This window comes from Erythrolamprus reginae, chromosome 2 (genome assembly GCF_031021105.1).
Source record: "Erythrolamprus reginae isolate rEryReg1 chromosome 2, rEryReg1.hap1, whole genome shotgun sequence".
In the NCBI taxonomy this organism is placed as follows: domain Eukaryota; kingdom Metazoa; phylum Chordata; class Lepidosauria; order Squamata; family Dipsadidae; genus Erythrolamprus; species Erythrolamprus reginae.
Window position 1 is genome coordinate 103,575,617 of NC_091951.1, and position 26,202 is coordinate 103,601,818.

The 26,202-nt window shown below is 38.7% G+C and overlaps 1 protein-coding gene across 1 annotated transcript in view; it reads right to left on the minus strand.

The window, feature by feature from the left end:
* Positions 1 to 26,202, minus strand: part of CYFIP2 (cytoplasmic FMR1 interacting protein 2) — a 70,293-nt gene that overhangs the window by 12,336 nt on the left and 31,755 nt on the right. Inside the window, exons 19-27 of the mRNA XM_070739001.1 lie at positions 25,853 to 25,961; positions 24,843 to 24,962; positions 23,367 to 23,566; positions 22,197 to 22,284; positions 20,671 to 20,814; positions 19,311 to 19,401; positions 16,926 to 17,056; positions 10,819 to 10,891; positions 10,335 to 10,429 (exon numbers count right to left, since the gene is read on the minus strand). Of these exons, the coding sequence (XP_070595102.1) occupies positions 10,335 to 10,429; positions 10,819 to 10,891; positions 16,926 to 17,056; positions 19,311 to 19,401; positions 20,671 to 20,814; positions 22,197 to 22,284; positions 23,367 to 23,566; positions 24,843 to 24,962; positions 25,853 to 25,961 (1,051 nt within the window). The remainder of the gene's footprint in view (positions 1 to 10,334; positions 10,430 to 10,818; positions 10,892 to 16,925; positions 17,057 to 19,310; positions 19,402 to 20,670; positions 20,815 to 22,196; positions 22,285 to 23,366; positions 23,567 to 24,842; positions 24,963 to 25,852; positions 25,962 to 26,202) is intronic.

The following is a 26,202-nucleotide window of genomic DNA, read 5'->3' on the forward strand; positions in this document are numbered from 1 at the left end:
ATAAAATATTTGGGAATTTGGTTATTAAAAAACCCAGTGAAAATGGAAGAGATTAATTATAGAATAACATGGAGGAAAATGTTGAAACAGATGAGGAGCTGGAAAGATTAAAAGCTAAGGAGACTCTCTAAAATAAGAGCTTTAAAAATGATGATAGCTCCCAAGATGATGTACCTATTTCAGGTGCTGTCGGGGGGGTTATCGGTATGTAAGGTTAAAGAGTGGGATAAAAAATTAAATTATTGGATTGAAGAAGATAAGAGACCAAGAATAAGAAAAAAGTGGTTAATTGCGAATGAAAAAGAGGGGGGATGGGGTGTTCCATGTTTGGAGCTGTATAGGGAAGCTTTTCAAATGGAAAGGTTAATGGAGTTGCAATTAAGTGAAAATAAATGGGCGAAATTGGAAAAACAGATAAACGGGATGAATAATAGAGAATTAATTTTTAGGAAGTGGAATAGGAGAGATATAGGTAAATTAATAGGCCCAATGAAAGGGACTATGGAAATTTGGAAAAAATGGCAAGGGAAAATAGGATTATATAAATCTAAACTGTCATCGCTTTATGTAATAAATAGAGAAAACGAAATTAACTTAAATAGGGTTATAGGAGAGTTGAAGGGAAGAAGGATAACTAAGATAGAACAGTTATACGAGAAGGATGGCAGGCCAAGTAGAAATCGTATAGAATGGTGGTTAGGTAAGGGAAGGTGGCTACAAATAAATGCAATATGTAAATATCTAAATGAAAGGGAGAACAAAGAAGTATTATGGCGGGAGGAGACAGGGTTAGAGAAAATAATAAGAGAAAAAAGTGAGGGGATAAAGGCGCAAGCAACTAATATATACAAACTGCTAGTGCAGTCAGATGGGGACACGATTGATGGATTGACTAAATGGTGGCAAAATGAGATATTAGTAGAGGTACAAGAAATGGAAAATATAGTAGAAGATATAAGGAAAATTAAAAATACAAGAATTAGGGAAATGAGAAGGAAAATATTACATAAGTGGTATTTTACTCCCGTTCAATTTGCACATTTTCAGCAGAATGTCAGGGGGAATTGTTGGCATGGTTGTCAAGATAAAGGAGTGTTTATGCATATGTTTTGGGAATGCCCGATAGTGCAGGAATTTTGGCAAAAAGTGAAAGAGGATATCAATGGAATGTTAAATATACAATGGACAATCACTAAGGAAATGGCAGTACTAGTAAAAAGCAATGCGATGGGAGAATTTAGAGAAATAAAAAAAGCAGCAATAGAAAGTGCTCAGGCAGTAATAGTTTTGGGTTGGAAGGATGCAACAAAATGGACAATGCAAAATTGGTATAGGTACATGGTGGATCATATTCAATTTGAAATTATGGAAAAAAGGATAAATTTGGATAATGAAACTGATTTGGGACGGCTGATGGGACGGTGGGACAAGGTAAGACGATATATGACGAGTAGAATCCGAGACCAAGCTACAAGAAATAAACTAGAATCACTCTATAATATGTAGACAGATATATTGCTCTTGGGTTAAGTGGATTATAAAAGAAATACCCCCAATTTGGTGGTGGGGAATGTGTGTATGTCGGGGTGGTGGGCACAATTCACATTTCACTACGCACTGTTTTATGTTGTGTGATTTTAAAATTGTTAAAAATCAATAAATAAAATTATATATATAAAAAAAGAACTGCTATTAAGGTAGGAATTGAAAACTAGTTGAAATCTAAAGTGGAACATCTAACATGCATATTGATAATAATGAACCAATCCATTTTTAAACCATTAGGCATTGAAAACTATGACTACAGATACACTTTACCAAGGAGTAAATATTTGCAAATCAGTCCATATTAGGAATTCCGGAAAATAATTATCAGTCTATACATCTGCTACTTCTTTTGAAGATTCTTATATTGAAATCTTACACTGATTTCCCCTAAGGTAATTTCACTAAAGTCAATGGGAATTATAGGATTGGGAATCAAATATGAGTTTGGGAATGGGATTAAATACTTTTCATTACATAACAGTTGCGTACTTACTGATTTATTCAAAACAAATTTTGAGTAAGGGTTCATTTCTAGATATGATATTTCTTAAAATATATGGACAATATGTCTTTAAAATTAACAAAAGCGGAATGTCCTCTGAATATTGACACATTAGTGGCTAGAACTTAATTTTTTTGTAAATAAAAGTCAGCTGTAACAATTGTAAGAACAAAACTTCCTGGAGTAATCTGATAATTCATGACTGGACTACTAAAATATATAATATTCTACATGGGTATGTTTTTGAAGACAACTCTAGAAAAGACAACTGAGAAGCCACAGTGGGTCCAAAACACAGATAACTAGTGCCCAACAGACAGTAATGAGCAGCCAAATTTTTTACTGCCACACTGTGGGTGTGGCTTATTTTGTGGGTGTGACTTAATGGTCATGTGACTGGGTAGGAGTGGCTTGCTGACCATGTGACCAAGTGGGAGTGGCTTGAAAGATCATCATCGTTCAAGTGAACTGTTAAGTCCTCGACTTACAACCTTACCAGTGTCACTCGCTGGGGTGACAATTTGCTTCGCATTTCCGGTGCTCTCCTTCTTGGGTTGCCCCCTACCTCAGGCTGGGTAGCTAGGTAAACAGGTGCTGCCAGAAGCATAAATGCTGCCAACGCTGCTTCCACCCACGCCTTCTGCTTGCACCTCAGGTGGGAGGTGGCCGCAGGAGGCTGGAGGGGAGCCGGGCAGGAGAGTGGGAAACTTGTCTGAGGCCAGAAAGGAGGAAAGAGGAAAAAAGCAAGGAGCCCAGATGCAGCAGCAGCAGCAGGGGAAAAAAGGAGAGCAAGCTGAGACCAGTAATCCAGGAAGTGACAGCCGCCGATCAGCTGGAGCTGCGCACGCATCTTCATTTCCGCTGGTGGAACTGCGTTCCACCCTATCCTGCCTGCTGTCCACCACTGCCAGCTTCCCAAGTCCAATTCAAAGTGCTGGAGATTACATATAAAACCCTACAAGCCTCAGTCCTTATATACAATCATATTTTCTGATTATACTCAGGCAGAAAGTTTAGAATTTCTGTCTTATATAAAGTGAGCAAGATGGTGGTCCAAAGGTGATCTTCTCAGTTGTACCTCCACATGAAGGAGCCATTTGTCCCCCTTATATTTATGAAGTCTCCAAACTGAAACCAATCAAAAGTATCTGTTCTGTTATCACAACAGTGTTGTACAACTGGCTGCTAATAGTGGAGATAAGCCCTGTTCTTTATAGGATTATTGTTACTGTTGCTATTGTGGTTGCTTTATATTAACCTTTATGGAATATTGTACTTGGGGCGTGATTGCTTATACTGAGGTTGGTTTATCATACTGCATTAGGTGCTATAAACTGTTTTAGAATCTTCACAGTGATCACCACAGTATATAAATTGTTGTATACATAAATTAACTCATAGCTCTTTAATGAGAAAATGATTTAAAAGGGAATATAATATTTCAAGGCAAAGCAAGAAAATAAAGTTATTATTCTTTTGGGAATCTTATTTAAGAAGAATTGCTTGAAGTTTGTAAATATATTTGTCTAATTTTTTATAGAGATGTTGATTTTTTTCCTTCAGCGTTTTCTTTGTGCTACCCAATGAGTATACTTAAATTTTAAAAAGGCTACACTGATAGTTAAGTATTTCCTTAACTGACCCAAGTATTTCAGTCTCTTTCTTTTCTGCTCCAAGATCTCTCTAATAATTTTAATGTGGACTATCATCAACCAGTATCAATAGAACTCCAATGTTTCTCAATAGTTTCAAAGAGTGATTAGCAAAATCTAAGTCCATATTTGTTTCATGTAGCAAATCTGACATTGGAGTCCCACAAGTGTAGAGTCGCTGGTGGGATGGGTGGTGTATTAACAAACAAAAAAACTAACAAAGTCACAGAGACATTCTGAAAGGAAAAAATAACTTTAGAGAAAATGCAGAGAGATGCAAATCAAATTATTGTATAGAAAATTTATGTAATTTATATTTGGAACCTTTCCTGAAATAATACAATTAAGGAAAAGTAGATATTTTACTGTTTTCTTGAAACTAACATGACATATCCTTCAGAACTACATTGATTCACACCTATTCCTCTGGTGTTTCCATAATAAACCAAAAAAATTGCTGAGGTACGCATGGTTTTCAATTGTGTATACCATATGTTTGAATATTAAGGAGTGCCTATCTGCACTTCAAAGAAAGGGTATAATGTAGTACAACTCAGGGATGGGTTCTAACTTGGGGCATGGGGTGAGGTATCATCAATATGCAGATGATACCCAGCTTTACATCTCCACCCCATGCCCAGTCAACGAAGCGGTGGAAGTGATGTGCCGGTGCCTGGAGGCTGTTGGGGCCTGGATGGGTGTCAACAGACTCAAGCTCAACCCGGATAAGACGGAGTGGCTGTGGGTTTTGCCTCCCAAGGACAATCCCATCTGTCCGTCCATTACCCTGGGGGGGAATTATTGACCCCCTCAGAGAGGGTCCGCAACTTGGGCATCCTCCTCGATCCACAGCTCACATTAGAAAAACATCTCTCAGCTGTGGCGAGGGGGGCGTTTGCCCAGGTTCGCCTGGTGCACCAGTTGCGGCCCTATCTGGACCGGGACTCATTGCTCACAGTCACTCATGCCATCATCACCTCGAGGTTCGACTACTGTAATGCTCTCTACATGGGGCTACCTTTGAAAAGTGTTCGGAAACTTCAGATCGTGCAGAATGCAGCTGCGAGAGCAGTCATGGGCTTACCTAGGTATGCCCATGTTTCACCATCACTCCGCAGTCTGCATTGGCTGCCGATCAGTTTCCGGTCACAATTCAAAGTGTTGGTTATGACCTTTAAAGCCCTTCATGGCATTGGACCAGAATATCTCCGAGACCGCCTCCTGCCGCACGAATCCCAGCAACCGATTAGGTCCCACAGAGTGGGCCTTCTCCGGGTCCCGTCAACTAAACAATGTTGGTTGGCGGGCCCCAGGAGAAGAGCCTTCTCTGTGGCGGCACCGGCCCTCTGGAACCAACTCCCCCTGGAGATTAGAACTGCCCCTACTCTTCCTGCCTTCCGTAAACTCCTTAAAACCCACCTTTGCCGTCAGGCATGGGGGAACTGAAACATCTTCCCCTGGGCATGTTTAATTTATATATGGTATGCTTGTGTCTATGTCTGTTAGTATATGGGGTCTTTTTAAATCTTTAAAATTTAAAATTTAGATTATTTATGATTTGTTTCCGCGTGTTGTGAGCCACCCCGAGTCTTCGGAGAGGGGCGGCATACAAATCTAAGTAATAAATAAATAAATAAATAAATAAACTTACCTCGCTGCTTATTTGTTTCCTCCTCTGCTGCATGGCTGCGTGCACATTGCACACATGCAGTGCCAAAAAAATTTAAAGGCCCATGTGGCACATGTGCAGTGCCAGAAATATGGCTTCTGGACAAGCGCAGAAGAAAAAAAAAATCAGCAAAAAATCCCCCCAATCCCACTCACAAAAAGTGAGATGGTGGTGTCTATGGACTGGCACCCACAGAATGGGCTCCGTGATGTCACCAGTGGTTTGCTACTGGCTCTATAGAACCGGTGAGAACCAGGAGGAACCTATCTCTGGTACAACTCAAATGGAATTGGAAGGAGCTGGGGTGTAAAAAACTCAGTGGGATCCCACAGAAATATGATTAGCTTCCCCATAGACGTTATCCTTTGTGTTACTCAGAAGCAAACAATCCAATAGCAAGAAGCCCAAGGCTTTGCTGTGTTAGAAACAGTCATCTGAGAACACATCTCACTCTGCACTGGTTTATATTCAGTGTCTCAAAATGTTCTTACTATGTATACTAAGATGGAAATCATTCAGGTTAATAGTGGCAAAGGATTTGGGATTATCTGATGGTATATTAAGATATTGACTAATGAATATGTATGCATACATGCACTTCAAAGTCAGTTTTTGACTCCTATCGACTGATTGGACAGGTTCCTGCACTTGAGTTGTTTGAACAAGGTGAATTAGGAAACCAGCAAATTTTAAATTCTAAGATTCAATCAATAGGATGTAGAATTTGACGGCTTTCTAAATAGGAAACTCTGATTGTTTGAATAATTGTATTAGAGGCATCTAAACAGATGTAACTTCTACCATGATCATTTGTGTTTTTATAGCATTAATCAATCTGAACTGATTCAGCTGAATTTAAATCATCAGGGGCAATCTGTACATCCACAAGATGTATAAGAAAACTGAACAAATTACATATTTAAGGTATAGTGTAAAATCTAAGATGGTAATTGGATGACGAATATTTCTAATTGGAATCTTCTGTATGAACTGCTAACAATTGTTAGTAGTCAATGCAACTTCAGACTAGCTATGAGGGTTTAAAGAAAGTTCAAGGCTGAGCAAGCAAAGCTTCCTTCATACAGGGCTACTACTGAAGTTTTATTTTTTTTTAAGGAAAAAAATTCTAATTTTGGATTACCCGCCATGGCATATCTAGGTTGGCTCTAAATTAAATGTTTCATGAAATGTTTTCGTGTGCAACAGATTGCAGCTGAAACAAGTTTACAAATCTCTCACTGCAGTCAACAAGAGCAACGGATGTCATTTTATCTGGACAGGTGTGCTGTTATAGGACAGTTGGTCAATAAAGGCTTGGGTATAAGAATGTCAGAAAAAGAGCAAAGCATTGCATACACAGAAGTCCCCAAATACAGAAACAGCACTTTCCGGGATGGCTTTCACCATCTGTGTAGGAGACAGCAACTACTGGCATGATATCTGGGGACTTGGGGAGTTACTGTCTTCACACATTGGCAATGCTGGAAAAGGCAAAGACAGGTAAATATTTGTCACAAACTTCCTTGTATTGCTTCATTTAGTCCTCCAAAAGGATCACTTTAAAATAGGCCCAAGAAATGAATTTATATTTAAATGTTGTGATCCAGAACAAATGTTAGAATACTTGGAGTCATAAGACAGATACATAGCCTGTGTTATACTGGTATCTCTCTCTTTTTTTAAAGTCATAATAATTAAATCAAAAAAATACTATAGCTTATAGCATCAAGGTCGACCCTTCTATTAAAGAGAACCACAAGCAAAGAGCAGATGTGTAGCAAAAAAGGACTTTGCCAAGCGCAAAGATTAAGTAACTCATGCAAGTGACCAAGCCACAGAATATAAAAACATAGAGAAAAACTCAACATTTCTGGAATTGCAACCAGTCCAGACTGCCCATTATAAGTATGTATTAAAAATGTAGTGTGTGTGTGTATGCCTGTGTAATGTATGCTTAAGTAATCAAATGTCAAAATATGTGTTATCATCAGAGAGACAAGATTGATTGCAAGTGAATCAAGAAAACCATGTCCCCTTCTTTGCCTTTTTCTCCTCCTGATAGTTGGGTAAGGTTTTAACCCCAAACAGGATCCAATGGTTAGGTTTTGGGCACACATTGAAAAATTTAACCAAACACTATTCCTAAACAATCTAATAAAAATTGTAGGATGTTTAAAGTTACATTTGCAATGACAGTTAACAAATGGTAAAATGTGAATCCTGATGTCTCTCTTTGTTGTAAAAAAGGAAGGAGAACTGTGGATGGGAAAGTAATTTGAAGAGTCTACTTGGGTTTACGTAATACCAAATCTTCTGAAATGCTATGTTCACCCATCTCAGGGCTGAAGCTCGCAATGGAGAATCAATTACGCTTGGACAAGGCACAGTCATGGAACACATGGTTATCTCCATCTCTTTATTACAGAGACATTCTATTGCGAACGGTGAAGCCTGAGTCAAGAATAGGCAACAGTCTCTTGGTTCAAAAGAATTGGATTAAAAAAAATGTAGAATTTATACTCAATGGTAAGATAAATGCATACGAACCCTGTGATTTGCACTAAGTAGATTGCTTGGTTCTATATGATTTCTCTTTAATTGACCAATTATGTGCTATCAAGTCATTTTTGACTCCTAATGATTACACTGATTTTTTTTCTCTACATGACAACTTCTCCACCATCTATAATAACACATTATCACAGTCGGTGAAGCTTTTGCTCTATGGCTGTTACTGAAATGGAGTTGCTCTTAGAAGTCAAGATTTCCAAATAAAAAAATCCTCTATTATTATTTGCTTGGTTGCCATTTTATATTTTGTATTTATATATTGTATTTATTATTTTTAATGCTGTCGTATGGATGAGTTGGATGGCATTATATATTTAATAAATAAACAAATAAATGTGACCAATATGCTGAGCAAGGCAATATTAACCACAAACCAAGTCAAATATGAAATACTGTAGTTCTAGAAACTCAAATGTACTCCATTGGGAGTATGCATTCTTAATTATTTTAAGCCCCCAGGGAATTATTTCAAACTCATTAAATGACAGTAATTCACATGTGGCTGCCCCTAAAGTGAACCAGAACTGCATCTGGCACAGAATGCAGTCATTTTTTTGTTGATTCTTTACTTTATGGAGTACTAATAATTGAAATAATTGAAATTGAAATGTCTTTGAATGTTAGCTCCTGTTCTTTTATGCTTTATGATAGTGGTTCTCCCATAGGCCTGTGTGCCTATCGGAGGGCCAAGGTATCATTACAGGGATCCTGCGAAACCTTGAAGATTTATGATTGAAATCTTCAGTTAAGACTTGAGGGTCCTTGGACACAAAAGGCATCTAAAGGAGATTTGTGGTGAAAAAAAGGTTGGCAGCCACTGTTTTAACAAGCAATCATTAAAAAAAATTCTTCATCTGGAGGGAATTCAGCATTCCTATGTAAAAGTAAAACACCAAGTGCTAATTTTGGTTTTCAACATTTGGCACTTGGCACATATTTATGATGGTTGAAGAGATTGCCATTTGTAAATTTCACAGCAGGTTCAGTCTGCATTGGTTGCCGATCGGTTTCTGGTCACAATTCAAAGTGTTGGTTATGACACTTCATGGCATCGGACCAGAATATCTCCGGGACCGTCTTCTGCCGCACGAATCCCAGCGACCAGTTAGGTCCCAGAGTTGGCCTTCTCCGGGTCCCATCGACTAAACAATGTCGTTTGGCGGGACCCAGGGGAAGAGCCTTCTCTGTGGCGGCCCCGACCCTATGGAACCAACTCCCCCCAGATATCAGAGTTGCCCCCACCCTCCTTGCCTTTCGTAAGCTCTTAAAAACCCACCTCTGTCGTCAGGCATGGGGGAATTGAGATATTCCCTTCCCCTAGGCTTATAAAATTTATGTATGGTATGACTGTATGTATGACTGATTTCTTAAATTGGGATTTTTTTTTAGATTTTTTAATATTAGATTTGTTTAAGTTGTCTTTTTACTTTTGTTAGCCGCCCCGAGTCTGCAGAGAGGGGCGGCATACAAATCTAATAGATAGATAGATAGGTAGACAGATAGATAGATAGATAGATAGACAGACAGACAGACAGACAGACAGACAGACAGACAGACAGACAGATAGACAAACAAACAAAATTAATGGGTAAATTGGCAGCAAGTCAATCATATATGATGTTACACGTAACCACCACACAGCATTAACTTCAGAGCTGCAGACAGAACTGATGTTGTAAGACAGCAAGGTCATGTGGTGTTTTACTTTACAACCATGTCACTTAGTGATGGAGTTGCTAGTCTCAATTGTGAACGGTAACTTACGACTGTCTGTATTGAGTTTATCACTGGACATGTAAATGTGTGAATATTGTTAGATGTCTAGAATGAGTGGGCAGTTTATACAAATTTGCAAATAAACAGGTACATAATTTGATTGCCACAATTAATGTGCTATCTGCAAGCTGCATATCATAATACAGTGTCAGTGAAGATATGGAGAACTTGCTAAAGAAGTACTGTAATGGGTAGTCTGGTCTTATTTTTCCCCATGACAGAACCTAGAGAAAAAAATTGGAGCCAGGGATGTAGGCTACAGTAGAAGTCCATGACTATTTTGAAACTTCAGAGTCCACTTCGAGAGACAAGAGAATGCCTTGCCCGATGTTCATGTGAGCAGTAACAACAAGAACAACCAAATTCAAATAATTCAGATTCAGGCCAATAATGACAAACTAATTGTCTCTGAAGGTGATATTGAATTTCACCAAGTTTGCTCAGTCACAAGTAATGTTTCTATCAATATTCTGGGATGTACAGTTGAAATCCAGGCAACAAAAATAGAAAGGCAGCTTTTTGAGATCCAAAACTTTGGGGGGATGGGGGAGGAAGGATCAGGGCTGGCTGACGTGTTGTACTACCCAGTCAGTATGGGTTTCAATGTCATCCTTACCTGTGGAGTTCCCAGCCTCTCTATTAAGGGAACCAGGTGAAGTGGGGCATATTTGGCTTCGAGACGCTTCATGCGTACCTCCAAGCGTTCTCCTTCTGTTAAGCGAGCAGCAAACAGTGAAATGAGAAAGCAAAAAGAAAAAAAAAACCCTAGCATTTCAGAGTCATCTCCCAACCATTATCCAACTCTAGGACAAGTATGACATAAAACCGTGGAAATGAATTGTGAAGGAGGGTCTCTAGTACAACTGTGACACCAAATACACTTGTAAGAGGATCTTGTTTTAAACTCAAACATCTTGCTTTTCTTACAGGGTGCCCTTTCTGGTGGATTGGCCATTAAGTGCCCCTAGTCAAATGAAGGCAATGATTAACTAACTACATCTAAGATTCTTTGAAAGCTGAAATTTCTGTAACTTTGTAGATACTACTACATAGCTAGGGAATAATGGCTGATTTCTGTGCATCTCTTCTTCACTCCTTACCTTTGATGTAGACCCTGGGCAAAATATTTTGGAAGGGAGCAGCATGCAGCAAATCACACACTTCTTCCTGGGACTGAGGCAGGAGGAAGAAAAATAAAAGGTGTTAAAAACTACCTAAGAACTGACTGTTTAGTTGTCAACCAAACCGGGAAGGGCATAGTGATCCATTTGCTTTCAGAAGGCTATTCAATTCTAGCTCAATATCCACGACAATGGGAAAATAATGTGTGTCAAAAGTAAGTTTATAATAAAGATAATCTTGGTTTTTTTCCTAAAATTCAGGGCTTCTGCTTTGTTTATTTCTTCAGATTCAGCGTAGGATTTCTTGACCCCTGCTGCAAAATGGTGTACTTTCCATACGGACTGCTGATAATTAACCACTCTCTTCTTCCTTCGGGTGATCTGAAGTTGTCAGGCACTGCCAAGGATTGTGAGGGTTGGTGTTGAAGTATCTTGAATGGTTACATTATTCCACGTAGGTATATCCACATGTAGGCTGCTAACAGACAAAATTGATTTGTCCACTCACAAAATCAGCCTTAAGAAGAATTCTCTGAATGATTTGATTTGTTTCAATATGAACTATATAGGCACTCTGAAAATTTCATCCAGTTTCAATGACAAAGCATGTAGTACGTTTTGCATTAACAGCAAAAAAAACCCCACTCCAGATTGTACCAAACTTTCAGTTTGCTACTGGACTGTGACTTTAATTGTGATTGAATATCTGGACCTGGACTACAAAAACTTATAGTGTGTAAGCAGTGAAGGGCTACCAAAATTTATACTACCACACTGTGGGCGTGGCTTATGCAGGACGCCCTGCATTTTCTTTCAACATCTTTCAGTGCAAATTTGGTGCTCAGGGGTGGAGCTCCATTTTCGCTACCCCTACTGCGTTCTTCCCCATCCGGGCAGTAGCCCACCTCTGTGTGTAAGTCATTACATATGTGACAAATACTGGTTGCATTTAAGCCAGTAAATTCAAACAATTGCCCAGAGCCAAGGTTTATGAGAAAATGTGTTTACATTATACAGTGATACCTTGTCTTACAAACTTAATTGGTTCCAGGACAAGGTTCTTAAGGTGAAAAGTTTGTAAGACGAAACAATGTTTCCCATAGGAATCAATGGAAAAGCGATTAATGCGTGCAAGCCCAAAATTCACCCCTTTTGCCAACCAAAGTGCCCATTTTTGCGCTGCGGAGGCTCCCCTCCATGGGAAACCCCACCTCTGGACTTCTGTGTCCTTTTTGCGATGCTGCAGGGAAATCCCAGCAGGGGAATCCCAGCATCCGAAAAATGAGTGCTTCGCTGGCAATGGAAGTCCGGAGTTGGTATTTCCCATGGAGAGGAGCCTCAGGGGAGTCCCAGCAGCACAAAAACGGGTGGTTCGCTGGCAACGGAAGTCCAGAGGTGGGACATCCCAGTGGTGGCGGTGGGTTTGTAAGGTGAAAATAGTTTGTAAGAAGAGGCAAAAAAATCTTAAACCCCGGGTTTGTATCTCAAAAAGTTTGTATGATGAGGCGTTTGTAAGACGAGGTATCACTGTATTGTAAACGCTTTTAGCAAGGCTTCACATGTTGGCTTTATACTTTAAAAACAGTATGACAAGAGAAAAAAAATGAAAACCTGGTCATTTTTTGCTATGTTAATTATAAGTGTGCATCAACAAGGACTCAACATTTTGTAAACTGGGGGGGGGGGGACAAAACCTAAGATGGGAAGTAGCAAGGGCATAGCTAGAGGTATTTTTTTCACAGAACCTTTTTTAGCCACTAATGGCAGTGGGACAATGAGTTGACATTATAAAATGACTTGCAATATTATCCCAAGGCCTGTTGAATACTCTGTCCAGCTCTGTGGGGGAGTCTGAGTTTGGAGGTTGGAAAAGCTGATCTAATACCTGGACAGAGTATTCAACAGGCCTTGGATTAATGTTGCAAGTCATTTTATAACATCTAACAGAAATGTTAGCTGCTGCAGCCCGTGAAGCTGCAGCTTCAGCTCCAGTAGTGTGTTTCTAAAATTCAATAGCAAATCTCCAAATTATATACGATGGTGATGGTATTAACAAGTAAGTAATAATATAGTGTAGTATAGTATTAGTATAGCGGTATAGTATAATCTGTAATCTATAATCTATCACTAATAATTATATAATCATAATATAGATATATCATTACTTACTTGTGAATACATAAATATACATACACACACCTACCAAGTCTCAGGATCTGTTTTATTGCGGAAAATGCCCACAAATATTTTTTAAAGGGTCTGAGAATTCTGGTACTGCCCACTCTGATGTCCTGATAAAATGACTCCTTCGCATCACTTAAGAGAGGCTGAGTTCCTGAGTGTCTTCTTTTTAACCAACTTTCATTTGGTATCAATTGGTAGTAAATAAGAGATCCAAACTACAGGAAACAGAAGATAGACCAGACTGCGGGCCAAAGTTGACCCAACACAAGATCTTCTATGTAGGGCATTTTAGTTGTTGCTGTATTTTTCACCTGAAAGCAGCATGAGAGCTGTATGACATTTGGTTCCAGACTGCTGATGGGAAACAAGACTTATCTGATACCTAGTAGCGTGGGGGGGAAAGGATAGTACAGAGGAAGTCTGCTGATGAAGACATAGGCCAGGAACTGCTCTTTCAAAAACATGTTAGATATTGATTGGCCTTCAGGCTCTAAGTATACGGTGAATAATACAGCTGTTCTATCCATCTATATATGTTCAAATCTAGGCTTCATGGAATTGGCTTCAGCTTTTTGCTGCAATATTTTCTGTGAAATTTAATTCACTGCATATTTCTTGGTATGGACCATTCTAAAAAGAGACTCTGTGATGTAAGTTGCTTACTTTCCTGGGACTATAGCTCACTGATCTCAGGTCATACTTATTTCCAAGTAGCCATACTTAGAACTGAGCTGGAAGAGGCTGAGAGAGGAACCACAAAATGAGAAGAAATTTAAAAACACATACAGAGATCGAGAGTTCATCTAAACTGCAGACACACAAAGAGGCAAGACCTCAGAAGCAGGAATGTTGGCGGAACTTGAGTAATGAGTGCAGCAAATTCTGCATGACTCTACATGGCGGTATAGCAACAAAGTAAGCCATGATAGCTGCATGCAAGGAGGCAAGACACTGCAAAAGGAGGTGGTTTTGATACACCCTTGTGTGAAGACGCATTTGGAACGTTGTGATTAATTCTCTGATTCCCAGCCATACTTTATATGGACCAAAACATGAGCACTGGTCCCTTATCCAAGCCTCAGTGATTTACAGAATGTAATTTTAAGTTTATTTTTGTAGGAAAGTCTAAAGGACTTGCTGCTTTATGGTAATATCTTATGGCAGAGGTCTTCAAACTTGTCAACTTTAAGACTTGTGAACTTCAACTCCCAATAGCTGGCTAGATAATTCCAAGAGCTGAAGTCCACAAGTCTTAAAGTTGACAAGGGTGGGGACCCTTGTCTTATGGTAAGTAATATATTGAATTAGATGTAACTGTTTCCTATTTTATAAAAAAAAAGGCCACATCAGGACTTGGGATGTTCAATTTCATTCTTTAGAAGGCCAACATAGAGGGAAGTCTTAGCTGCTTGGTGCAGCACCCTAGCTAATCTTTTTATGTGAGGAAAATCTCTGCACATTGTAGAGGTTTTGTACAATCAGGCCCTGTTCCTACAGTTGTGAAACCATCAGTCCAATACAGTCACTTATACCCAGATTTGCTCCAGCCTCTAAAGGAGATAGCACAGATTACAATTTTAACGCCAAAAGACAGTTTTCTTCATTCTTAGGAGGCAAAGTAAGCTGCACACTTAAAAAAACCCAACCCTATAGAACAACTTTAGAAACACCCTAAATTCCTACTTCACAATAAGTTGGTACATTTATTTTTCTCTCAGAAAAGAAAAACAGCAGAAAAGTAAACTTATATAAAGATATTCTCTTTAAGTCACCAGCAAGAGACAGGGTCTCAATTAAGAAACATTCATAAACAATACAATGTACTCAGTAAAATATATTCTGTATGCACTATGCTTATTTTTGTGATCATAAAAGGCTCAGAGAAATTCTTCATTTAAAAACTAAAAACTGCCAGGTAAATTAAGTAATTTAGTTATGGATACAATAAATATGTCCCCCCCCCCTTCCAGGGGATTGTTCTTGGCATATGATTCAGAATACTTACCTCCATTCCACCTTCGGCAATCTGCAAATTACTGTCACTATACTGTATATAGTATTGTCACAATAAACAAGCAATTCAAAAAAACACAAACATGTCTAATAAAAGGGAGAACCTATTGTGAACTTTCAAGTATACTTTAAGTACTATGCAAATTAGAAGAATTGTCCCTGCAACAAAGGAAATAGGCAGGACTTCGTAAAATCATGACATCTTTAAAATTGGTATATATGTTTTTCATCTTAATGGAAGAACATAAACATCACTGAGTTATAAACTGGTAAAGTGGTAGGCAACCTGTGGAACTCCAGAACTTGCTGAACTATAACTCAGAACATCTCTAAGCTATATAGCAAATCATGACAGATGTCAGGAATTGTAGTTCAGCAAGTGGAGTAGTATGGTTTGTCTATGCCTTAATTGGGTATTAAGATTTATTCTGACAGAATAATATATAACAGTTTTTTTCATTTGAAGCTGGATGCTATCCCAGGTATGTAGGGAGGAATATTGGATGCTAACTTGATGAGTCAAGTTGCCTTTACAGATATTAAAAACAATTGTATGCAAAGTTAACCCCATTAACTGCATTATTGCTGCTATGCTTGAAGGTAAGCAAGGACTATCAATCATTTCAAAATTGGAGCACATATGAAGCACCTATATCATGTTATCAAGGTGCACATGTTATTTTGGTACTATTGGGATTTGTTGGTGATGCAGCTGATCACAATCTGCAATGAAGCCTGAAGACAACTGCATTTTTTTCCAATAAAAAATGGAAAAACAAGCAAATGAATAAATAAAATCAGCTCATTGGCATTGTTTTTAGACACTCAGAGTGGATTTATATATACAACTACCTTCTGCTTCTGTGTTTCATTCTGCCTGGCTTTAGGCAACCACTGAAGAGTACTATGACAAGTAATAGGAAACTGCAGCATCCTTTTCAGTTCCAAACCTTTCTGGTTTGGGATTGAAATGATCAAAGAAATGGAGCACCTCCCTTATGAAACCAAGTTGCAATGCCTTGGTCTCTTCAGCCTTGAAAGATGGCGTTTAAGAGGTGACTTGATTGAAGTTTATAAAATCATGCATGGGATAGAATAGGTGGATAGAAAAGGTGGATAGAAAATTCTTTCCTCTATCACACAATACTAGGACAAGGGGGCACTCCCTAAAGCTCATAGGTAAGCAAGTGAGGACAAATAAAGGGGAATATTTCTTCACCCAGAGGGTCATTCGTTTATGGAATTCACTTCCAGAAGAGGTCGTGACTCACGACAGCTGTCAGCCTTGATAGCTTCAAGGCAGGATTAGACAGATTCATGGATGCCAAGTGTATTGGAGGTTATTGAAACGGATGTCCATGTGCCGCCTCTATGTTGGTTGAGGCAGGCAGGATTCCCTTGGGTACCATCTGTTGGGGGTCAAAGGAAAGGGTGGGCTTTGCCTTCTCTTTCTGTTCAAGATCCCCATGTGCAATTGATGGGCCATTGTGTGACACAGAATGCTGGACTCAATGGGCTTTGGCCTGATTCAGCATGGCTCTTCTTATGTTCTGGCTGTGCAAGCTTTAGCTCACTGTCCATCCCAAGCAGCATGGCCGTTGATACTGTAAATTCTGGGATTTGACATCCACCCATTTGAATGGCATACAGGTTGGAGAAGTTGCTGTGTAGGACTGGGAATGTAGGAAATTCCTGAACTAAGAAGCTTAGCTGGCTAAATAATTCTAGGAGTTGAAGTCCACAAATCTTAAAGTTGACAAGGCTGGAGGCTCCTGCTATAGACCATAGCTAAATTTACCTCTAATTGAACACTTATTTGTTTGTTCCTTTGTTTCATGTATAATGACTTAAGCCCAATTATTTTTTCCAAATAATTCATTTTAACTCACCAGTGCCTGTTCTATGAGAAGGCAGAAAAGAATGGCATTACCCACTTCCCTTAGACTTTGGAATACGTCAGTCTTTAGTTCTGCATATTCAATTATGTCTTTCAGCTGGTGATGGAAAAACTCCAGGATTCCTGAGGAAAATCAAGACATAAATAAAAGACCCAATAGTGCTTTTAAAAAAGACATCTGGACTTTTGTTCTTGAAAACGTTTCAGTTCTTATCTGAGAAGCTTATTCAGTTCTGACTGGATGGTGATGAATGAAATGATTTATATTCTTTGCAATCATCTGGTGATTAGCACTTTGAAGGTTGGTCATTAGCCATGAAGGCCACTCGGGGTTTATCTAGGCTAAAGTGACCAGATTTTAAGATTGGGAAAGAGGGACACTGGACATGGGCGTGTGGCTGGCACTGGCCTGCTGGCTGGGCAGGGATGGAGATGCCAGCCCCACACCCATGCCCAGCGCCAGCATGTACGGCGTCCAGCAACACGTCCAGCTGCCGCCATCCGTGCCTCCACCCTGGAGCTCCCGTTCGCAGCTGGCTGCCCCATGGCTACTACCTGGTGCCGCTGCTGCCGGCACCCTCCCACTCCTAGTTAGACCCCCGCATGTTGGTGCCACCTTCGCTGCCTGCCCTGCTGCCCCTGCAGGCCCACCTCGGCCCCTTCCTGCCGCTGAGAGCTGCAAAGTACACCTGCCGCCATCGGGTCCCAAAGTTCACCTGCCACCATCGCCTGGGAAGCTCAGGCTGGGCGGGGCACTGCAGCTGCGGGAGAGGCCACCTCCGAAGCCGAAGGGCTGAAGCTCAGCACCTCGCTGAAAGGGCTGTGCGTGCATTTGCTCCAAACATTTTGCAAACTTTGCCAGACTGGGGGGGGGAGCATTTTTGAACTGCTGCAGGACGCGGGAAGTCATTCAAAGGCGGGACGTCTGGTCACCTTAATCTAGGCCCAACTCATAGGACCTGGAAGGTGTAATTTCCTAGCAGAAAGATCTGAATCATGTCCTCCCTGAAGCATATCAAATGCAATGTCCAGATATAACTGGGAAGAGGTAGCGCCTCAGATTTTGTTAATGGATAATAAAATTAAAACAATGTGGGTAAGCAACAGAATCAATTAGAAAACGCTTCACTAAGAAACCAATGCACTAGTACAGGATGGGGATTCTTAGCTTGGTAACAGAAGTTGTAAAAAAGATCTTGTAATAGAAGCTGATTGCAAACAGTGTGATGTAGCTTCAAAAAAAGACAAAGGCAATTTGCATCAAAAAGAAAAAATACATTCCAAATCATGGAAAGTAAATGAATCTGCTTTGTTCAGATTCCATTTTAAATACTGTATCTCATACTGATAATCATATTTTAAGGATTCAAAATAACTGGAATGGGTTTACAGTAGGACAAAGAGGACAATCGGGGGACTGGAAATTAAGTCCTATGAGAACAAAATGAAGGACCTATGACAATTGAGCTTTAAAAAAGGATTGGAGTGGATCGACTATTACGGCACCTTTCAAATACTTGAAAGGATGACATATTGCGGAAGTTCAAAAATTTCATTCTGGCGTGCCAGAAAAATAGTGGTTTAACTTACCCTAAGCATACTAATTTTAAAAAAACATTAAAAATATTTAATGTTAGAAGAAAAAAAATCCTAATAGGAAGTTTGTCAGTGGAATTTACAGCCCAGATAAATTATTGGCATATCTGAGATGTCTTAATATGGATTCTTGCACAGGGCTCAAATCTTTGTTTCTACAGTCATTCTTATACAGTAATTAGGTTGTTTCTACAACTCTTAATTAGTTACTAAATTAAACACTCTGTAATCTTAATCTTTAGAATATTTTTTTGCATGTCTAAAGCAGAAATTGAGACCAGAAAAAAATTCTGCACACATGCAGATAAAATGTAATGGATAGATACTACATGAAAAATTTAATATAGTATAATTCAAAATAAGTCACACTGATGATTTTGGACAAAGCACAGGGACACCAAAATATGATAAACAAATAAGAATTAACAGAATAACAAAGTTGGAAGGGACCTTAGAGGTCTTTGATTCCAACCCCCTGCTCATGAAGGAAATGCTATATCAGTGATGGCTAACCTTTTTGTTGTCCCATGCTGAAAGCGTGCACAGCATGTTGTCCCATGCTGAAAGCGTGTTGTCCCATGCTGAAAGCGTGCAATATGCGTGCACACCCGCTCCACGTACCCCTCCCTCATGCATGACACACACACACACACAATTAAAAATCTGCAGTGTTGGAGTACCCAAAACTTCTGGAGGCAAGACAGTCCACTGATTAATTTTTCACACTGTTAGCAAAATTCTCCTTAGTGTTATGGAGATGTATTGATCTCACAGTACCAACCTGGAGATCCATACTCGTGCCTTGGCAGGCGGCAAATCTTCGGCATCACCTCTATCAAGGTCTTCACATACTGAAGGATGGTTCCTTGCAGCTATCAGAAGCAATTGGAGATGAATGTGAACTCTGGGAAGTAGACTCAACATTCAAAGCATCTGCAGTTTTACAAAGTGACCTGCAGCTGCAAATCTTGGCTCCCTTCAGAGAATTTATGCAGTTGCAAGTAATCTTGATCCTATCTCACTCAGTTCAGAGAAGGAGGAAGCTTTAAGTATAATGGCTTATTAAACAGAAGTAAACAAATGTAACAATGCCAAAAATGTCTTCTGAGTTCAATAGTTTGTAGGAAGAAGCTGAGGCTTCAAAAGATCCAAAACCCAAAGGGAAACATTTGCCAAATAAAAACAGATGATTGAAATTGGCAACTGGATATGCAAATTTTTGAGTCTTTGGCTGCTCCCCATAGTGTTTTGAGCTGGAATCCAAACAAGTACTTTTAAATCACTTTTCAGTGGCCTACAATACTTAAATATACTGCTCAAAAAATAAAGGGAACACTCAAATAACACATCCTAGATCTGAATGAATGAAATATTCTCATTGAATATTTTGTTCTGTAAAATGTTGAATGTGCACAATAGCATGTGAAATTGATTGTCAATCAGTGTTGCTTCCTAAGTGGACAGTTTGATTTCACAGAAGTTTGATTTACTTGGAGTTATATTGTGATGTTTAAGTGTCCCCTTATTTTTTTGAGCAGTGTATATACAAAGAGCTGTTTAAAAACATTTTCTTTGAAAATGCAAGAAAAAACAATTTAATAATTTAAATAATTTAAAAAGTTTACAATAATAGTAGTGTAAACCGAAGCAGACTTTTTATATTTTTATATTTCAGTGCAAAAAAAGTATTTTTTTATTTATTTTTTCATAAGATAAAATCACTATCTTATGTTGACCTGATAATTTTGGTATATGGGTTTCTGAACACAGGTTTACCATATCACGGGAGCTCCATTTCTGACAGAATAATTACAGATTCATAGCAGAATTACTGGCAGATGTGAAAAGCTTTCTCAAATCCTATGCAGAAACCACATCAAGAAAATTAATTAAAATCTGCTTTGCAATCTTGGAACTATATTAAATGTCCCACAAATTAACTTCTATTTACACAACATGAATTTTCCTTCCTCTCTTCCCCAGATCTATCTCTGATCCCTCTTAAATCTTTGCCACAACATCAATTAAATTTCTGGAGCAGATTTTGGGGTAACTACAAGGAACTTTAGGAGGAAGAAGAGAAGAAGAAAGATGAGGATTAAAACCAGTGTGTTTTAATGGTTAATGGTTGTCCCCATTACCAGGCTTTTGACAATCTTCAGCAATTCTTCCATCACAACAGCAATCCCTTGGTATCCAAGGAGTCGGCAGATTGTCTTGAAATGGGGTGGTCCTACAAAGTTTCGGTAAGAGCTATAAATGTGGCTGTATGCAATGTTGAGTGGCTGAGAATAAGAGGAGCAAAACATTTATTTAATAAGACAAGTAATATTATAATTAGCGTAAGGACAATATGTTGATAACCATCAGACAATGATTAATACTTTATTATTTCTTCCCTTTTAATATCCAAATCATTTGGCTCATATTCTTCTTCTCTTTTAGCCATGGCATTTCTAACAGCTACTAAACAACAAATGCTACTAAACGCTGACAAATGCATTGATTCATAAGCTTTCTTTAAAGATAATCTAAAGCCATGGAAAGATAATTTAGTAATGCAGGATGGAAGCTGTAGTACTAGCCCTGCAGTCTGAGCTTTGTTGATATTTCTATATTTTCTGATGACAAAAGAACAAGTCCATTTTAGAGAGTTGCTTCTGCCTCCAACAGTGGGAGCTGCTCCTAAAAACAGCACGAAAATTTTGATACAGACAGTACAATATCATCAACTCGCAACCACGATTGAGCAATGTGAGATTAAGAAAAGTTTGCCCCATTTTAACAACTTTTTTTTGCCACAGTTGTTAAGCGTATTACTGCTGAGTTGTTAACTTAGTAACAGCATTGTTATGTGAATCTGGCTTTCCCATGAACTTTACTTCTCAGAAGGTATTGAAAGTTGAGTCTGTGACCCTGGGAAACTGCAACTGTCACTCATGTGTCTGAATTTTGGTCATGTTACCATGGGGATGCTGCAATAGTTGTAAGTGGTCGTAAGTCATTTTTTTCAGTGCTGTTATAATTTTGAAAGGTCGTTAAATGGATGGTTGTAAGTTGAGGACTACCTCTATATAACATCTTGGGCTCAAGTATAGTGTGAACCACTGATAACATGTGGGGGAGGGGGGAATAAAGAGCTTCAGTAGTGCAGTGGTTAGAGTATAGTACTGCAAGCTACTTCTGCTGATCACTGGCTGCCAGCAGTTTGGCAGATCGAATCTCAGTAGGCTCAAGGTTGACTCAGCCTTTCACCCTTCCAAGGTCGGTAAAATGAGGACCCAGATTGTTGGAGGCAGTATGCTTACTCTCTGTAAACCGATTAGAGAGGGCTGTAACGTATTGTGAAGCGGTATATAAGTCTAAATGCTAGTGCTAGTGCTAAACTGACCTCTTAAAATTCCACAAATGTTCTGATATGTAAATAGTGAGTTACAGACATGCCCTAGCTTCCTTGTTCAGTTATTATTTGATACACAAAGCTGCACTGTTTCATGGCATAAAGTTGTAGGAAATGTAAACGCCTTTATTCTGAAGCAATCAAAAAATAGGAATGTATGCTATTGATTATTCTTGCCAGTTATTCTATGAAATCAAGAACAGGGATTTTCAAAAGCCATATCATCTGTATGAAGATTTAGAAACAGCAAACAGTTGTTTGATTCACCTTTGAGCCATAAAGGTAATATGGCTGAACATTGGCGGGTTTATCTCTCTGGGGTTCTTGGGTGAATGGAATTGCTGTCCGCACAAACCTAATAATTGTAAAATGACACACACAAAAGTTTCTGTGAGGAGGAAGAAGGCTGCATCAGTCCTCCTAAACCACATATGACACAAAATATTTATTTATTTATTATTTAGATTTGTATGCCGCCCCTCTCCGAAGCTGTTTCAATTAAACATTGCTTCCTAATTTAACATTACTTATCTTAGATGTATCTTCAAGTAATACATCTAACACTTTTGCATCTGTGCTAGCAATTACATGGAATTCATTATATAATCAAAAAGTCAAAAAGAGGGCAGTGACTGACTCCTCGCATCCTGGACACAAACTGTTCCAACTCCTACCTTTAAAATGTCGCTGCAGAGCACTGCACACCAAGACAACTAGACACAAGAACAGTTTTTTCACTCTACTAAATAAATAATTCCCTCAACACTGTCAAACTTTTTACTAAGTCTGCACTTCTATTTCTACTAGTTTTTTCTCATCATTCCTATCATCCTTTACCTCCCACTTAGGACTGTATGACTGTAACTTGTTGCTTGTATCCTAAGATTTTTATTAATGTTGATTGTTTCTTCATTGCTTATTTGACCCCTATGACAATCATTAAGTGCTGTACCACATGATTCTTGACAAATGTATCTTTTTCTTTTATGTACACTGAGAGCATATGCACCAAAGACAAAGTCCTTGTGTGTCCATTCACACTTGACCAATAAAGAATTCTATTCTATTCTATTCCATTCCATTCCATTCCATTCCATTCCATTCCATTGCAACCTGATTTGGATTATAGAATAGAAAGGAGCCATTTAGGCTACAGAATCCAAACACCTAGTCGGTGCAAATAATTAACAATGCAATTATCCTACACAAATTGTTGCAGAGCTCCGACTTGAAGTTATATGGTGAAGACTACTGTCTCCTTGGCAATTAGTTGCATCGTGAAACCTGTCTCCTTGTTAAAAATTGTATTGTAGCATTTGAGAAGAGCAGTGAACCAGTGAACAATAAAAACTATTGTTGTTATTTATCCTAGCAGCTTAATGATTTATTTCCTCAGAGAGGGGACCAACACATATTATTTTGAGATTTTATTTGTACCTGTTAGTAGACCCATTGTAGCAGTAATTAGGTAGAAAGTCAAAGTTTAGCTCCCAGAAGACATGCAATGTGATGCGCCCATAAGGAGCTGAAACATTATGATTGGCCTCGCGGAACATGGCGTCAAAACTATCCAAGGTCATGTGGTTGCACAAGAGTCTGTGTGTCAAACGATTGATCTCCAAAAGCCATTCAAGTTCCTGCATCAGAAAAGAAAACAAAAGAACCTAATTCTGCTTTTTCAGGATAAAAACTGTAATTCCTCATACATCAATGTTTATTTGTTCAATGTTATTATATTAAATCAAACATTTACAAATGCATGCCATTTACAGGTAAGTCTCTGGCTTACAACCAAAATTTCTGTGGTTAAATGAAACGGTTGTTAAATGAATTTTATTACCTTTCTTGCCACAGTTGTTAAGTGAATCACTGCAGTTGTTAAGTTAGTAACACGGTTGTTAAGTGACTTTTCTGACTTTGTTTATCAGAAAGTCACAAAAGGTGATTACACTGCAACCGTCAGAAATATGAATAAGTTGTCAAGCATCTGAATTTTGATCACATGACCATGGGGCTGCTTCAACAGTTATTAAGTGTGAAAAATGGCCATAGGCCATTTTCCCCCCAGTGCTATTGTAACTTCAAACAATCACTAAATGAATTGTTTAACTCTTTTCCCCAAAATAAGACACCCCCTGATAATAAGCCCAATCAGTCTTTTGAGTGCATGGTAATAAGGCCAAGCGCATATTTCAGGGTCCAAAAAATATATAAAACAGTCTCTTATTTTCAGGGAAACACAGTAAGTCAAGGGCTACTTGTATAAAGTGCATTTGTGAATCAGATTCAAGTCCGATTTTTGCATCTTCCCTACGCAAGTTGTTTGTAACATCCTGTCAATTTATGGGAAATTTGAAATCTTACACATATTTATGGAAAAATCTTGATAATTACAATTTTTTTTGATAATTCTTCCTTACCTTTAAATAAAATCATTAAATGCAGACAGATGTCAAAAGTTATGTTCAGGATTGACATCACGTCAACAAACTTGTTAGCAAAATAGAACTTACCATAAAAGCAGATGTATTTTTTATTTTATTATCATATTGGTAATAACACATTTAATAAAGATTGGTAGAAATAAACAGAATGTATTGATGAATACAATTGTACCAGATATGCCGTACTGTGTAGTCTTGTCTGTGTGTCTGTCTGTCTGTCTGTCTGTGTTTTCTGTGTTTCTGTCTGTGTTTCTGTGTTTCTGTGTTTCTGTGTTTCTGTCTGTCTGTCTGTCTGTCTGTCTGTCTGTCTGTCTGTCTGTCTGTCTGTCTGTCTGTCTGTCTGTCTGTCTGTCTGTCTGTCTGTCTGTCTGTCTGTCTATCTATCTATCTATCTATCTATCTATCTATCTATCTATCTATCTATCTATCTATCTATCTATCTTGTTCCTCGTTTTGGAGCAATACTTACCACTATGGATGTCAGATCTTCACTTTCAAAGCGGCTAATAGCCTGATCTAGTGATTTGTACATCGCAGCTGAGATACGCTGGGTGATAAGTCTGTTCAAGTCAATTGACCTGCCTAGCAGCTGCAAAAGACACAAGTGTAAAATCAAGAAATTGATGATTAAGAATAGGACCAAAATCAAGTACAGAGGCAGAACAGTAAGGTTTTGGACTGGCATGAGATGTGAAACCTCAGGATGCTGAGCAAGACTAAGGGGATAAAAGCTATCAGTTTCAAATAAGGCATCTTTAATATTCACCTGGGACGACCAAATCTTGAAAAATTGGAGGAATTCCCCAGCTTCATTTTAGTGAGTTAATTATAGTAATATCTCTTTGAAAGCTTTCCCCCCACTTTTTTCTCACCTGGGCTCAGTGGTGAAATCTACTTAACTTCCCTGTTAGTTTGGAAGTGCATGCTTCATGAGCGCCCCAATCATGTGCATGCTTTTTCACCTTCTACAAATGCATAGAATGCTTTGAGCATGTGCAGAGGGTGAAAAAAAGAAAATGGCCAGGCAGGTGGATAGAGCCTTGTGCTGCGGCAGCTACCGGTTCTCCAAACCACCAGCCACCACAGCTACCGGTATGCTCAGACCAGGCTGAACTAGGTAGCATTTCACCCCTGCCTGGATTATATTACTTTTTATAAGGTAAACTGGCAACGGAGTTAGCCATTATCTATTTCCTTTCTTATATTAAGAGTACTTTCTATATTTTCCAAAAATATGTCTTATGCAGAATGCTTTCTGCCATACAGAGATTTACAAGTGAAACCTTTACACACATACGTTTTGCTAGTATGGTTACCTGGAAAAATCTAAATATTTGCAAACAGGTATTCTAAGCAAAGGAAATGTATTGCTTAGAATATTTGTTTGCCCAGACTATGGCATGGAAAATTAATGTATGAATTTGTCCTAAAGGGCAGCCCATAAAAAACACTAAATAATTTGCTAAAAGGAAATTGTACCTGGACATGTCTTTGTTTGAGCAATGTTTCATAGCGGTTGGATGGTGGGTAAGGAATAATCACTCCATAATTTTTACATTCAGCCCGGAAGCGCTTATCCAGTAAAACACTGCGAAGGAAGAATACTCATAAGAATCTTTACTTGATTGTCTCTTCACTACCACAATTCATTTATTCTCAAGACATCAGTGAAAAGAAGAACTACAGTATGTAATAAGTTCCAGTGCTTGCATTAAGGGATAATGAAGGGAGGGGAAGACAGACGAAAACTCAAGGTAGAAACTGACATGAAACCAATTCTTGCTTTCTTTCCACAAATTTTAAATGCTTTTCTGAATAGAGATACAAGA